A 16,280-nucleotide genomic window follows, 5' to 3' on the forward strand; every position below is an offset into this window, starting at 1 on the left:
CAACCCCCACGGTTTAACTACACTGCACTTTTTCCCGTTTTCCTGCTCTCTGTGAGAGGCTGGCAGCACACAGCAGCATACCAGGACACTCCCGGTGTGGCTGCTGCTCTGCCCGTGGGCCGAGGGTTTCCAGCTGCTGCAACAACCGTTGGCTTCGGCGGGCGGTCAGGGTGGGAACTCTGTTCCTGGCCACGCAGGATTTCTTTGTGTCTGTGTTTAAAAAGAGAAAAGAACAATGAGCTGAGGGAGTTCCTTTATTCTCAGATCCCTCCACACAACTCCATTCTGCCATACACAACTCGAGCTGGTACCTAAGATGCCTGTAACCGTTTCCGTGCATCTTTGTTGGGACCCTGGGAACTTGCAGCGCCGTTGGGGGATCCCCGCTTCCAGCAACACCAGGGAATGCCCCACCCAGGAGAAGGGAAAGGGGTGAGACCCCCAGCAAGGGTCTTCCCTGGAAACCAGGGGGGTCTTAGCAGAATCTTCTACTGAAATTTAGATGCAGTGCTATTAAAAAGACCTTATTTTTGCAAAGTGGGACAAGCAGTCAATCTCTTAGCCACTTCTGATACCAGTTTTTAGTAGTGTTTTGGTGCAACACTGAGGTTCAACTGCAGTCAGCTTAAAAAAACCTGTGTCTGATTTCACATCAGTCAGAAATTAAAGTAGTTCTATAAACCCACTTTTTGTTGCACACACACACAAACAGGACTTGGTCCTCCTGCAGAAGGTGTGGGATTGAATTCATACAAGCAACAACAAGCAATTTCCTCCCCCAGAAAAGGGGCTGCGGGACGTCACCTCGCTGCGTCACCTCGCATGCTGGTACCAGGTGTCCAAGCACAGGAGGAGGGGTCAGTGCTGTGAAATGAGGACAAAAAATAAAAGTAGAAAGCAAATCCATTTTTAAATGATTGCAACAGTACAAAGTAGAATATGTATCTGCCAGCTCAGTGAGTTTCTGTTTGCTGGGTGACTTCCGACAGCTTCCAGTCTGAGAATAAGCAAGAGAGTTGTTTTCTGTAGGACCTTCTAACTCAGCAGTTATGCCAGGACAGTGTGAAACTCTTGGTTAAAGACAAAAGTCAGCCACTTTCAACAATTATTAGAGAAAAAGGAATGAGAAAACTCCAAATCCACGAGGAACCTTTTTATTTAAATATATAAAACATGGTATTTTGGCAAACATTCATTTTCTCCTCATTAAATAAGGTAAAATCACTGAATGAAAAGGCATTCCATTAGTAAAAACAAAGAAGCAAGCAACCGTTTTTTAAATCTATACAAGGATGAGGCAAATATAAGATGCAAATTTATTATTTTACAGATAAAAAGACTGAGAAGCAATGGTCTGGCAAGTAGATACAACAGAAGGAACTTCTATTAACTGGGGAGTTAAATAGATGTCTTTGCAAAAGCAGTGATTTATTGGGCACTGAAGTCCAAATGTTAATTGAGGCTGTCACGCATCACACTCTGAGCTAGTACCAGCGGATGGCAGCGTCACTCCCCCGCTCCCTTCTCCCAGCTGACTGGTCTCCCAGCATTTCCCTTCTCACAGGAGAGCGAGAGAGAACTGAGCAAAATCTGGAGCGAGGTCAGGGCTCCTCCCAATTCCCGGATAGGGTAGGTGAGGCCACACCTTGCTGTGGGCCCATGCTGTGCTGTGATGGCAGCAGCAGTGACGAACACTCACAGCCATGGAGAGCGCAGAGCAGTCTAGAGGAGGACCTAGCTGAACCACAACCGCTATGCTGAAGCTAGGATTGGTTTTAAACATCGAGTTCTTTTAATTTCCAAAGATACTTCACTACAAAGCAATAGAAGAGATGTTAATGCACCCAAAACAAGCTCTATGAATTGATCCAGAAGACTATATGAGATACACCCACTGTAGTGCCCCTTCTCCATCCTCACCAGGCCACAGCACCCCAGGCACAGGCCAAGCACACGCTGGTCGCTCAGCGCTCGCTCAGCCGGCTCCACTCATCACCCCCCGTCCTCCCAGGCCAGCGTTTGCTTCGAAAACAGATTTCTGGGGCCTTTAAAATGTACTGCTTGAAGCTGTGGTCGTAAGGCGTCTTCCGATGTAAATCCTGCGGGTCAAGAGCGTGTGGTCAGTGAGTGCTGCGGTTCAGGTCAAAAGGGACAGACAGCACACAGGGAACACGGCTTTTGTCAGCTTTTCTCGTCAGGTTACTGGTTCTGTGATTTCCAGCAGGAGCAGCAGCCCCAGCTATAATTAAGCGGGCAAATCAAGTGACTACTGAGAAACTCAGCTGGCAGTTGCTAGCGACTTTGTGCTCCCTGAGCTCAAAAGACTGAGTAATTCTGTGTAAGCTGTTCAGCTTCAGGAATCTGAGTCAAGAACACGCTGCTTCAGGTCTCCAAGTCAGGTATTTTATTACCTTTTCCCTATCTTAAGTTTTTTCCATTTGCTAAATACCTCTGGAATTTGTAAACCTCTCATTTCACTGCCATCTTTGTGTGCTTCTGTTCCTCTAGTTATTTCCCTGTTCGGTATGTGTTCACAGCTGCCCTACACTGCGTCTCCTGCAGCTCACAGAAATCATCATTCTGAAATGTAACTGTTTTATTGATACTTCCGTAAGCGCTTTCTGAAGATGTGACTTTGTCACTCACTCATTTTACAGAGCTGGAATGATGCAAATTTGCAGCAGTGGTGGAAGCAACCAGGAAGAAAGTAAAGTACTTACACCACTGAACTTGTCTTTATTTTGAAAGGGAAATTCCATTATGCTTTTATTCTATCTCGTGCAGTCACTCGTTTTCATTTTGGAAGGAGTTCAATGAGTTTCACGTTACTTTTACAGCATTACGTGGCTGAGATGCTGACTGTGTGCAGGAAGATAACCCGTGCCCTCGTCCAGCCCCTGCCGCAGGGACTGCAGCAGCTCTGGGCTGCCCCTCCTGCGGGTCACTGCAGCTGTACGCAGTCCTGCCCCTCAGCCTCTCGCTCTCTGTGGCCTTGACAAGGGTCAGGATCGACACCAGGGAGCGAGTGGAGGAAGAGCAGGAGCCGAGCGAACGGCAGGTTCCTTGGAGCGCACCCAGGCCTGCCTGCTCCCCCCGCTCTCAGGAACCTGCCGTGCGTCGGCACAGGGAGTCCAACCCCAACAAAAGGCATTTCATCTCTTCCCTTCAGTCTGTGCCCTGTAGCTGTTTCTAAAGCAGCAGCATCTAACCCCTAAATCATCTAAAGAAAACAAATCCCCGTTTTGTTTGGTGTCCCCCATCCCTCCCAGGTGGAATTTTAAAACAGATTAAATAGCATCTTTTTCCTTTGCAATTAGTTATGAGATTAAAGTCTTATCTCCAATGGAACCAAGTACTGTGCAAGTATAACTACAGTTCATATACATAACCCCTATTCTCAGTGCCCCTTAAGTATTTTGAAAAATTCTCAACTAGTGAGGAAAGCAGAAAAGGAAAACTTGATACATTCAGCAATACCACAAGCAGACAAGTAGAAAGCACTTCCTGAATAACTATCTGTCCTCCTTCTATGGAGAAAAGTGTCTCACCTCATTTTTTGGACAAAAAGAGAACTGGGAGTCAGAAAGAGGTGTCAGAGAAAACAGTTTAAAAAAAAAAACAACTAGCTTTTTTCAAGAAGTTGAAACTTACCCTAGTCCAATGGCAAGCAAATGAGAAAGCAGCAGAGATGGAAGAAAAACCTTCAAAAATTCTGCCGAGAATATTCCCCCTTTCTTCATCACACTGGTATTCCTCATGCTGAGAGTAGCTGTGCGCCTGGGATGTTTAAAAAGGAATTCCCTGGTTTTGAGGAAGAAAACACAGTCACAGCATTATCAGACATGTCTTTAGACTTGTGGAAGGAAAAGCCGCATTGAGTTCATGCCAACACACTGCCAGCACTCACTTTGGGGGGATGTTCTCCGGCCTGCTGGACCAATCCCATATCCAATCTGCATTCTTCTTCAGGAGCCTTTCTACTTCTTTCCTTCTTTCGAGAAAATCTTCTTCAGACTTAAAAAAAAAAAAAAAGAGCCATTATCAAACAGCACTCTGACACGCTAGGCAGGAGGGCAGCACCACAGAACAAAGTGCTGAGAGTGCAGGTGACGTGAGCCCAGGTCCATCTGCACACACACGTGCAGAGAAACCACCCCAAACAAACACTGGCTTTGTTTTCAAAGGTGTTACAGCATAAATGCTGAGTAAGAATACAGCTTCTTGCTTAATACATGTGCGTTAAACGGAGCCAAGGTCTTGGGATAAAAATAGCGTCTGATCGTAGAATTAAAATAGCTGTATAGGCACACATACACACAAGAATGGAAACACAACCGCCCGGGGCAGCTTTCACTCTGATGGTTTTCTAACTTTTGATTATTTGTTCTCAAAGTCTAAATAATGATCTTTAAACAAACGAAGCGTCTTCTGGAAATACAAAATAAAAATAATTGATTTCCAGTAATGTACCTAGCTAACCTAGGTGCAGTAATTCATTCAGCTAGGGCAGGAGTTGTAGAGATGAAGGGGAGAGTTGCAGATAAAGGAAGAGGCAACGGGACCAAGCACATTCCATGTAAGTTTGAGAACTGGTTACATCTATGTATTATTGGTACAGCTGGGTAACTTAGAAACTGCATGAAGTTGAAACCCCACAGGGTTAAATACTGTACAAAGAGCGAACACAGACTTTGTTTTAAAAAGTTCCTAACACTGGGTAGAAAGAGATAATCCATGAACTAATAAAGACATCCAGGGAAATCAGGAGAGCCTGGGAAGATAATGCCCAGCACCTCAGCTGCAGATGGTAAACAACCGTCACTGACGAAGGGCAGTGCTGGAAGGAAGCACTCTTCCAAAGAGTAGAGCAACTCACTTGAAAACCTTTTAATACTTCACTCCTCAATGTTTTGTAAGTAATTTTTTTCATATGAAAGCTAGTGTCTAAGTACAGTGAAGGCTCAAGATTTTAGCCTGTCATCATGCAATAAGCTATATATTGATAAAACATCAGGAATATACATAATCCTTTTCCCCCACTCTTTTCTCAAATATATTTACTGATTTTCTTTGCAAGCATGCAAAGGTACAAAATGAAATGAGAAGTAACAGTGAGTTTTTCAAAGCAGCACACAGAAATGCTAAGTACTGGCTGTTAAACCAAAATGGCATGGCAAAGCTACGGCAGTGCTCTGAAAATGCAGGTTACTGGCTGTCACGTTTAAGTGACTCTAGAAATTCTTGCAGCTGTCAAATTCAGTTTTTAAATTCATCATGCACCGGGGGTAGCACATTTAAATAAACTTTCTCTGTGGGTGATGCACAAAACGTCCCAAATTGACAGTCAGTGGGGGAAGAGGAAACTTCTCCATGCTGAGTTGCCCCCAGAAGAGTGTTCAGTTCTAGAACAACGTAGGCACCCTCCCTACTGACGCATTTCCTGTACACCTTACCGTACAACCCCGCTGCCTCGGTCTGTTACACCCACATCACAATCCACCTACTGAGTGGAGAAGAGCAATGTCCGCTTCACAGGACAAAACAAACCACGACAGAGAACCCATCTCAGGATCACCACAAGCTGGAGGCTTAGCAAGGTACCAACTCCAGCTCTCCTGAGTTCCAGACTAGAGTTGATCTCCTGGGTTATCTTTTTTCCTATAAGCTATTTGTAGGACCTGAAGGTTGGCCCTTTCAGTTTGTGGCTGGAAAAAGGCATTTATGAACCCAGCCATTTTAAAATCGATTAAGGCACCTAAATCCTTCTGAAAAATCTCAGGTTACAGATTAACAAAAAAAAAAAAAGCCAAAAACCATGCTAGTCAGATACAAATACACAAAGGCTAATTCTGCAAAGATTATTCTAAATTCCTAAATTATTACAATCTCTACATTAGCAGCTTCACTTCTTATTTCCTAATGCCGATTTCCAAACAACAAGAGTAAAAAATTCTCTCTCCCAAAGAAGATGAGGTTTTTACCTGAAAGCTATTCTTTTCTCCACTGCTGTGACTCTCTATTTCCAAAGCTCTGTGACTGTCCTGAGGTGTCTGGGAACGAGGAGGGCTTGATAAAGAGAGAAGCACAGGTAAGCAAGAACTCATTACATTTTTTATGACCTTGTTTATGGTATGCACTAAAAGCTAGTCAATGGAGCTTATACGCACAGTTCTCCCAAAGAGCTACAGTGCCCTGACCATAATTTAAGAGATTCATCTGTCAATGGTGACATAATCCAGCCATCATAGTCAATTAATCTTTGATTTTCTACCAATCTGGCAAGAAGCTCACTGCACAGAGCTGTTTGTCAGCAGCGCAGAGATGCCTGGGAGGCTCTGTCATTTGGCCCGTGTCACTTACTAAATAACAATGGGCAGCAAATGATGAATAAGTGGGGTTTGATTTGAATTCAAACTAGCAAGTTCTGCATCCTACTGTCTATTTTGAGTCCTGCAGTTTCTTTTTTTTTCTTAAATAAACTTTAGACTGCAAATTCACAGCCCATCAAAATCAAATAAATAAATTAATAAGACTGATGGACAATTTGCATCAGATACAAGTTGTTTTGTTGTGTTGTACTCCTAGGAATGTTATGTTTTGTAAACTAGATATAGGACAATTCTTTAGCAATTACCGAAGAAATATGAACTGATGTACTGCACTACAAAACACAAGTTGGTTCTTATCCCCTTTCTGTGACAGTGCTGTTGCAGGCAGCAGTGTCAGCAGCAGGAAATGCTCCCGGGCACAGCGTGACACTGCCTGCACAAGGGCTGACCCTTTGCCACGACAGCTACACACGCCTCGGCAGGACTTTATTTATTTACCAGAGCAAGGCTGCTGCCTGCACACAAGCAGCACACCCGCAGAACGCTCAGCTGCTGCTGCCGGACCCCTTTATCAGGACTCACCAAAACCCCAAGAGGGCATCTTCCCGAGACACTTTCTAGAGTCCTCTCCCCTGTAACTTCTTCCTGGTTTCAGGACAGGCTTCTACCCAAGCATTACTCTTAAACACCAATCTTCTACCAACCTTAAATACTGACCCTTTAAATATGAAATTTTCCTATCTCTTCCTCTCTGCATGTGTATGGATGTGCATACATAAGTACACACACATACACAAGCATTTTTGTGTGTGCCTCTTGTGCATAGGAACAGCTTTGTGTAATAGCCACCTTTGCTTACAATAGAGCACATCGTTTACCTGTCGCAATGTGAACTTTCTCGTGAACTGCTTCTTCCAGATTCGTGTTGAGCATCAAGGAGTATTTTCTCCATGTCACCATTGTGAATGGAAATAGAGGCTGGTACTTGTTCCTGGCTCACTGGAGTGACAGTGCTTCCACTGCTGTTCCCATTGCTGCTGAAGTGGAGTTCCACCCAGGAACCTGCTTGGCACAATCAAAAACAGAACCAGAATAAACCAAGTGGTTTTGCGTGAAAGGCATGCAGAACATGAGACTGTTGATCCTCCCCAGCGTGACATTACAGTGTGACACACAGAAGTACCAGCACTGACATCTCAGCTAATAAACATGGTGAAATGCCAAAATGCTGGGGCACTTTTGTTAGCGAGCTGGAAAGTCTCACAGAACTGAAAAGAAGCTGGTCAGGACAGCATGTTTCCTTCTGCAGCTGAAGATCTTGTCTTTTGGGATGTGTTTAATCGTTGGTTGTTCAACATGGGTGGTGGCCAAATAAAAGTATCTCAAGGACTTTCTCTACCAAAGTTTATTTATTCATTTATTGAAAACATTTTAGGCTCAGGAATCCAATACCTGCGTTTTGTTCAGCCTGTTTTCCGTAGGCATGTTTAGGTGTTCTGTTAAGCAATAAAGGATATGTGGCAACAACTAGATCATGTGTTTGCTACGTGCAGTATATTTAACACCAACAGTCACATGTTGCTTTGTTTTTTTAAGAGTGTGCTGAATAACAACTCTCTTCTGGGCCAGCAGTAGCTAACGCACAAAAGGACCCGTAGCTGTTGTCTCATTTATAAAGCAGCTCAAGGGACAGGTATCATCTGAATTATATAAATGTCAGTGGAATTCACCTATGTAACATGTTTCTGTGCAAACAATAGCAGAAGCATATAGATGTGCTGTGCCCATCCTAGAAGAGTTTACAGGAAATCTAACAGCAATTACAGGAGGAGGAGGGCAGGTGGGACTCCTGGGGCTGTGGCAAGCACAGCAGAAGGGATGTCTGAGGCACAGGCAAGGAAAGGGAGAGACAGAGGGGTGTTTGGACCCTTCCTGCTCTCAAGAAAAGGCTGGGGCAGAGCCACATTCAAGAGAGCAGAAGGAATAAAGGGGCAGTTTTAAAGGTGGGGAGAAGCCAAGGCAGAGATATTGTGTGAAACAGAAACATGAAATGAAGAAAGATGCTCCGGTTGTGGAGAGGCTGAAGGTTCATAAATTAAACGAAAGCAGCAAAAAGCCAAACCGCTTCATCTGCATTAACATTAGTAGCTCTCTTCTAGGAAGCCGATGATCACAAAATCTTTTGAACAGAAACATACAGGGTGACCGAGTTTTGAAGAAACATTTTTCTGGATAGCCTCTTCACAACTGGCTTCTTGTTTTGGTTGCTTTGTGGCTTTTTCCCCTCCATGTGACTGTACGTGGTATGTGTCTGGGTATCTGTTTATACCCAGACAAACTTTTTCCTACTCCTTCCCCCAAAACTTATGAAGACCGAAGTTGTTACCAAAGAACAACGCCAATCACTGAAGTTTAAACGGAGATGAGTGTCCAGCTAGCTCTGGCTCCAGCTACCTCGAGAGTATCAGCCAGCTCCTAGTCCACCTCTCCCTGCTCCCCAGCACATCCCATCTCAGCTCCCACTCCTCTCCCAACAAAAGCGGTCACAAGCGATTTTCTCCTGTGAAGATGCACACTATTCAAGGCACGATCCCACCTCCACAGCCATTAGCACCACAGGCAAACCTACTGCTCCAGACAGCCAGCTAACACTGCCGACTGAAATCTGGCTGCATACGGCACAGCGAACGCAGGGTAAAACATGGAGAAGATAAAGATTACATCAAAACAATCACAGGACATGTGTTTTATACATTTCCTTTTTTTTTTTTTTTTTTTTTTTTTCCTTTTAGGCACTCTTGAGAGTAAGGTTGTGCTAGCTGACTAGGAATGTGCTGCTATATTATCATTTAAAGAGAAGACAGCTAGTATTTTTATGAAGTTGGAAATATAAACAGATAAAAGCACATGTAACGTGGCGACAAGAACTGAAGAGACCGAGTCATGGGGAAGGATTTTGAAGAGAATCATCTTACATGACATTCCAGCTCGGGATACCTACTGTAGGACTACAGGTTAGCTTTACAAAAAAGTATCAATCAGCTCTGAAAATCTCTATTTCTTAATATATGGCTTTCAAAACTGGAAACAAAAAAGCAAAATTCCACAGAAAGATAAGAACGTCTCCATAAGTTGCTAAAATCCCCTGCAAATCACACGGTTTAGTATGTAGTTACATCCAGATGTTTCACTTGCAAGGTAAATCTGCTTCCAACTTTTGCTAAACGCATGACAGACAGAACTGGCCCTGATCTCTCCTCAAAGGCAGATCCCAAACCGACCGCTGATGGTTTCTTCTGATGAGGAGGGATTTTGATGAGGTATTTACCACAGATCTCACGAGGATCCGTATTAATCCAGCCACACTCGCTAGTTCAGCTACACGACCGCAATACCACCGCTTTTTAAATTTGTCCTGTTCTTCCACCCGAGCCTTCGTCTCCCTGCGTTACTAGGGAGCCCCACAAACGGTTTAACGGGCCATTCCCGCAGGGTCACGGACTGACGGAACGGAGACCCGCCACAACGGCGGAGCTGCCGGGGGGCCGCAGGCCCTCAGCACCGGCAGCTGGGCGCCCCCCGGGCCCGCCCCCGCCGCCCGAGGCCTGGGCCCCTCGGGGCTGCTCACACGCCCAGCGGCGGCCGCAAGACGCTGCCCCGCGGATTCAGCCCCCCACAAAACACCCGGACGGAGGCCGGGGCCGGGCAGCGAGGCCAATCCCGCCCGCCAACGGCAGAGGCACAGCCCGGCCTCCAGGCAGGCCCAGGGCGGCGGCGGCGGCCCGCTGCCCGCCCGCCTCAGCGCCGCGCCGCCCCTGAGGGCAGCACCGTCCGCGACCGCGCAGGCCGGCAGGCACCGGGAGAAGGCGGGAGGGAAGGAGGGAGGCCGGACCCGGCGCGGATACCCCCGGCGCGGCCCTTACCCTGCAAGTTCTCCTCCTGCGGGCTGAGCCGCGACATGGCGCGGCCTGCGCTGCTGCTGCTGCTGCTGCTGCTGCCGCCGCGGCGGAGCCACACGCCGGGCCGGAGCGCTGCGGCCGCGGCAGGATCCACACACTGACCGCCGCACGCCCCCGCGCCGCGGGACCGGCCGCCGTGACGTCAGCGGCCGCCCCGCTCGGATTGGCCGCCGCCGCGGGGCGGGGTCGGGCGGGTCGCGCGCTCCCTCGCCCAGGGCCCCTCAGGCCGCCATGGCGGCGGGGGCGGCGGGAGCGGCGGGCCGGGGGGGGCTGCGGGTCGGAGGGTGTCCCCAGGCCTCCGGGAACAGCGGGAGAGGCCCCGCGCTGGCCTCACGACCGCGGCCGGGAGAGCCCGAGCTGAAGAACGGGGTCACTTCCTCAGAGAACGCCTCGTTTTCCCACTCCGTGCCCGCGCAGTGACCCGTACGCTACACAGCCCGCCGTGCCCTGCAGCGTGCTTCCCGCTCTCTTTGGTAACCAAATACGGAGCTTCTTACACGAAGTTACGCAGGGCAAACAGAAAACTGTACTTGGGTTTCAAAGGAAACCATATCTGACTGCAAAAGCACAAGTGCTGGCCTCGAAACCAGTCTGATAGCTCTCAAGCTAGTGGCATGGGGCCTTGAAATAGATAATCATTAATTCCTTCTCTTTTTTAACATTGACTACGCTTGTAATGCCGTCTGAGCAGACAGTGGGGCCTCTCCAAAGAGGAAACCACTTAGTAAAGACTAGCGTTGCCATTTGGAAGCAGATACCAATTTACTGCTGTGAATTTATAAAGACACACATAAAATACTACTTTTTGTTTAGTCAGAGGATGGGTAAAGGGTTATTTACTATTAATTAGAGTATGCAGGCATTTTCTCTAGGCTGGAATTGTTTTCATTTGTGCTTTTCTGCAGCAGGCAATCATGAAGCCCAAATAAAATATATCTTAGGGTAAATTTTCAGTGAGTTAGTACAGTAGCAAGGGGTATTAACCTACAACCTTCCCAGAAATACAAGGTTGGGATTTCATTAATATGTGCATTATACTCAGTACAAGGGATTATTGGACAAAGTGGAGTATCGGTTTGGCCCACGAAGACGTTTTCAGGGTCAGTTCTCCAGCTTTTAGTCCATCCTTAAGCCACCATTTCTCCATGCCTCAGCCTTCGGCCTCCTGGGACTAAGCTTCACGGAGGACTTGGTCTGTCCTTCTTCCTTTGCGTGACGTGGGGCAGCTCTCCAGACCCGTCCCAGAGCCATGCGCTGTGCACGTGGGGAGGGGTGCAGAGGCCTGGCCTGGCAGGTGCACAGCTGGGCACAGCTGGAGGGCTGCTGTGCTGCCTCACAGGCAGGCAGGCAGGCAGCAGTGAGAGCTGACCTGCGTACAGCCCCCTCAGCGCCTTCCCAAGCATGCCAGTGCCTAAATGATCTTCCGTTATGCCTGAGCACTGGAAATCTGCTGAGAAATTTGTGTTTAATTTGCATGATTGAAAATCAGTTTTGTTCCACTAAGGAAGTTAGGGAAAAATTGTCCTTGGCAGAACAAAATTTTTAATTGAATAACTATTCAAGAAGCAAGTTCCTTATGTTTATACGTTTATTTATTGTGTCCTCCTGTGCTAGGCCTGATGGACGCGCACAGACACGGCTCGGCTCGGAAAGCTGGCTGCTGCCTGGGGTTTGGTGCTCATCCTGCGGCTCTCTGCTGCTCTCTGCTGCCCGGCAGCCTCGCTCTGTGACGGGAACTCCTCGCCACAGAAGAGAAGAGCGAGTTTCTCGTCCCAGGAGTGTGTTCCTTCTCCACGCCTCAGGGGCCGCACAGTGTGTAAGGAGCAGGAAGCTCAATGCTGTATTGACACGAATATGGCTCAGGAGGGAGGAGGGTGTCACCAAAGCAATACCATCCCGCTGGCACAATCACCTTTTCAGTCTTCTCCCATCAACAAAGAAATCTGTGAGGAGGAGATTGGCAGCCACTGGATATCCCCCAGTCAAGAGCCCTGCAGAGCACTTTTCCCTGCCCCAGGAACCAGCAGTGACTCCACCAGGCTCATCCCAGGAGGAAACACACTCCGACAGTGTCTCCTACTAGCAGGAAAACCCATGACAAGTGTTTTGTCTTCTGGTGCTGCGCAAACCCTGCGCATATCATGTGCGAAGCAGCGTGTTTGCAACATGTGGCCTGTTTCGGCAGCACAGATATCACATTGTCTCTGAACGGGCTTCTTCTATCACTGGTTTTTGGCAGTAGCAGGCTCTTCTCTAGGAGGAATATGGGAGAATGTAGAGCTCTGCTAGCGTTTCCTGATGTTCTCCTGGGAAGAAGAGAGGAGCTGAGCCCACCTTTCCCCCTCTGCAGGATGCACTTAATTTAGGAGGTAAGAAAGACAAGGCAGCGTAGCTTCTAGGCCACTGTTTTCTCAGCCTGGTGGAAGTATCCAGCTGGTGTCCAGTGTCCTGAAAGTGCCTCCAGGTCCCCAGATTCTCCAGCTGCCCCGGCGTGAGGGAACTCGGAGCAGTGCTCTACCTGCTACCGCCAGCGCGCAGGGATTTGTTCAGGCATTTCCAGCGATATTCTGGAAGGAGAATGTGCAGCTTGTGGGCCAACTTCTAGAGAAGGCACTTTGTTCACTTGTAACAAAACAATGGGTAATATTTTTGCAGATACTTGGCAGTACTCCCTGGTCCCCAGCATCACTGCAGGGAGCCCAGAGCAGCGGCCTGCCCGCCTGAGTGCTGGGTTTCAGAATAAAATCTTTCTCCACCTTAAAAGGAGGGGAAATTGATTTGTTTTGAAACAAAGGAACAACATTGTTACAATGTTGCAAACTTATTTCCCAACAAGGAAACACCAGGGAAAGGGCGCTGTGTTTAACCCTTGAATGCACATTTATGATTTTACAGTATCTGTTACCCTAAACATCATAGACAGGGGCTTGAATTAAATTAATTACACGAAGGGAAAAAATGTCATAAATTGCTGAGAAAGGTATCATTTGGGTAGTAAAGACTGAAGTGTTTAAATTTTCAGGAATTTTTTCTGTCAACGCTTCTCTGACTTTGAAAAAGAATTAATTTTGCAAACCACGGGTCAGAGTCTGCTCTGACTTTGGTCATCTAAAATTAATGGGGAAAAATTTGCTGCTGTAGGTGTCATTTCAGGTGCAGCAGGTATAATTACATGGGTAGTTTTAATAACCGTAGGTAAGTGCCTCAGCTGTGGTATCTCTCCTCAAGAGCTGGCAGAACCTCTGCAGAGACCCTGCCAGGGCCCTGGGCGTGCGGCTGGAGCCCTGGGGAAGCCCAGCCCTGGGCCCTTGCTCCCGTTGGGAGTGGTGCTGAGGTTCTGTGCCCGCACCGAGCCCTGCCCCAGGAATACCTGGATCTTCTGCCCTGGTTTTTGGACGAGCCTTTGCCTGAGGATTGCTGCAGGGTCGGAGGGGCACCTTGCTCCCTGTCACCACCCTGCCCCACTGCCTGGCCTGGGGGGAGAGAAGAGGCAGGAGAGACTGGTCATCCGGTCAAGGGGGACGTCAACAAGGTCGGAAAAGCTTCAGACCTCGACAAAAAGAAGTCACAGCCCCTTTCTTCCATGCTAGCCCTCAAAAAGGAAGATGAGACCAATTAGAAATCCTTGGAAGGCGGGCAGCCAAAGGCAAAGGCTCAGCCAAGTGGCCTTTGCAAAGAGCTTTGTGCTGCTGCCGCCCAGCACCGCAGAAGGCACCTCCAACACTCTCTTCCCCTTCATCCTGTTTCCCGGGGACTGATCTTCCCTCCGGGAAATTGATTTACCACAAGCCTTTTCTGCTTTAAGGCAGGTATAAACCAGGGTCAGGTTAATCTCCTCCTATACTAGTAGGTATCGCAGTACAGCTGTGACAGCTGACCTCTGGGTTCTTTCATTAGTATGCATTATTAAATGCATTTATTTAAATGAATGCATTTATTTTCATATAAATCCTTATGGTAAAAGATTTGTGGTTATTGCCAGAAAAGTACTCTGCTGTGATTGCGGAAAACTGTAAATTGTATCGGGTGAAATATTTAAAAGCTTATCAATTTGTTAAGCTGCGAACCTCTTTCAGGTGGGAACTCACTTTAATTTTGTTTACTTGCATGTCAGCAGAGCAGTCATGTATTGATTAGATCCTTTTAAACGGGAGACAGTGCCCCACGCCCTCCATGGACTAAAGAAGGCAACATTTTAGGTTGTTATGAAGTCATGCTTGCGGGTCAGCCAACTTCAGCTTTGTGGTCAGTTTTAGGCACCTGCTTTTGTACTGATGCGGCAGCTTGCAACAATTGTGAGGAACAGTTATTTTAGGCCTTACACAAAAACTGTTTGTAATCCCAAACTGATTATAAACTTAAATTAGTTTAAAAATGGATAACATTGATTGACGTTTCTTTGGTTTCTTGTCAATATAAATCAAAGTAACCTGTACCAACTTTGTCATGGGTAGAGTGGGAGACTGGTGCAACTGGAGGGCAGTCTCAGGACTGCTCTGGGACAATGTGCCACATCACTTCAGGTGGTGGCATCACGCTGCACAGCGCAAGAGGTGAAGCTCACTGCTTGTCACGTGCCTCCTAGTCCTCTCCAGCAGCATGCTCCAGCCCTCTTGCCCACCTTTGCACAGCACAGCTCCTCAGAAGCGGCTGAAATCTGAGAACGACCTGCTTTCCTCTGTTTTCTTCACTGCCAGCAGTGGCTTAGTTATTAACCCTCCTGGCTGCCTCTGAAGTCAAACCAGCACATCTATTTTTATGGGGTGCATTTCTTGGAAAGGTGTTCATCATTAACTACCAAACAGTTCTCAGATACTCATTTCTGAGCTGTTCATGCTTAGCCAGGCTGCTGACACGAAGAGATATAATAGATGCACGTAGTCCATTGGTCTGACTTCATTATATCTGAGATTTAAAAACCAAAACAATCTTGAGACAGTGAATTTAATGATCTGATTGACTATACAGTCGGAAGGAGAAAAGGAATTAGGGGTTAGGTCTGCACATGATAATCGTACCAGTTTAAGCAAATGTATTTCTAAGTGACTTAAATGGGGAGAGTCTTACGTAGATGACCTTAAATTGGCTTATATTAGCTTAGAAGTGGGTAAGATTGATCAGACTGTTGGGTGCAAGCCCCGGGGTCGACTGTCCTCACGGAGTCAGGCAGGAGGACAGTAATGAAGAAAGCAGAGAGGAGTAGAATGTGTCCCCAATCCATCAGGATTTGGGAGAAACTAACCGAACACAGAAGTTTCCTTTTGTATCATTTTTAATACTAGGTTTAAAAGGCGTTTGCACTAGACGGGTGGAAGACAGAGGAAATAGATGCTCTTGCAGGTGAAATAAAACCAGCACTTGGGTGCAGAAGAGCCCGAGTCTTTTATTTGAGCCACTCTTGCTACTTTTTGTGAGGTTTGATTTCTTCAGGTTTAATTTATGAGCATGCCTCACCATTTCTTGCATATGCTTGTCTCTTTCCTATGTTTCCTATTCTTTCTTACAGCCATTTCTGATAGCCCGGTGACAAAAATCTGATCATTAGTATCATTCATTCCTTACAGAATCATCAGCTGGTTTTGCAGCCTGGAGAGGTGCAGGAAACAGGACTCAACTGTAAGTACGACTTGATGTATGTTAAATATTGAGGTGGATACTCTACCATTTGGACTCAGAAATATTCTCTTACTTCTAAAAGATGCTCGTAGGAGCAGATGAGCCATCAGAAATGCAAATGGAAGCTCCCCTGGAAGTCAAGGAAGGCAGGTCTCTCCCAGGACATCTTCTGTCTGGCTGTAGCCCCGAGGTGTTAGTGCTCTGCTCCGGAGGTGAGGTGCTGAGCCATCTCCTGCAGGACAGGGTCTGGAGCAAGTGTGGCCCTCGGCAAGTTTGCTCTGGGAGCATCGCTTCACACCCTCTACCTCACGATCTCATCACAGTATTTTCTTGACTAAGAAGGTTTCATTTTGTTCCATTTGGAAAGTAAAAAAAA

General features: G+C 47.1%; 2 protein-coding genes across 2 annotated transcripts in view; one reads left to right on the forward strand and one right to left on the reverse strand.

The window, feature by feature from the left end:
- Nucleotides 1-1,138: 1,138 nt before the first annotated feature.
- On the reverse strand, nucleotides 1,139-10,414 carry BNIP3 (BCL2 interacting protein 3). Its single transcript, XM_074831561.1, has 6 exons — nucleotides 10,253-10,414; nucleotides 7,208-7,391; nucleotides 5,982-6,066; nucleotides 3,908-4,014; nucleotides 3,652-3,801; nucleotides 1,139-2,099 (listed from the first exon to the last, which is right to left on the reverse strand). Exons 1-6 carry the CDS (start codon nucleotides 10,287-10,289, stop codon nucleotides 2,048-2,050), a joined length of 615 nt encoding a protein of 204 aa, XP_074687662.1. The 5' UTR covers nucleotides 10,290-10,414; the 3' UTR covers nucleotides 1,139-2,047.
- Nucleotides 10,415-12,045: 1,631 nt separating this feature from the next.
- The window catches only part of JAKMIP3 (Janus kinase and microtubule interacting protein 3), a 94,817-nt gene continuing 90,582 nt past the window's right edge, over nucleotides 12,046-16,280 (forward strand). The window contains exons 1-2 of the mRNA XM_074831563.1: nucleotides 12,046-12,657; nucleotides 15,853-15,904. The gene's annotated coding sequence lies outside the window, so the exon portion shown is untranslated. The remainder of the gene's footprint in view (nucleotides 12,658-15,852; nucleotides 15,905-16,280) is intronic.

This window comes from Strix aluco, chromosome 7, assembly GCF_031877795.1.
Source record: "Strix aluco isolate bStrAlu1 chromosome 7, bStrAlu1.hap1, whole genome shotgun sequence".
Taxonomy (NCBI): domain Eukaryota; kingdom Metazoa; phylum Chordata; class Aves; order Strigiformes; family Strigidae; genus Strix; species Strix aluco.

Coding starts and splice junctions, on each gene's coding strand:
- BNIP3 (XM_074831561.1), bottom strand. CDS start 10,289: ATGTCGCGGCTCAGCCCGCAGGAGGAGAACTTGCAGG. Junction 4,015..5,981: donor GAGAAAAGAATAGCTTTCAG/GTAAAAACCTCA, acceptor TTTTTTTTTAAG/TCTGAAGAAGATTTTCTCGA. Junction 2,100..3,651: donor TTGCTTGCCATTGGACTAGG/GTAAGTTTCAAC, acceptor CTTGACCCGCAG/GATTTACATCGGAAGACGCC.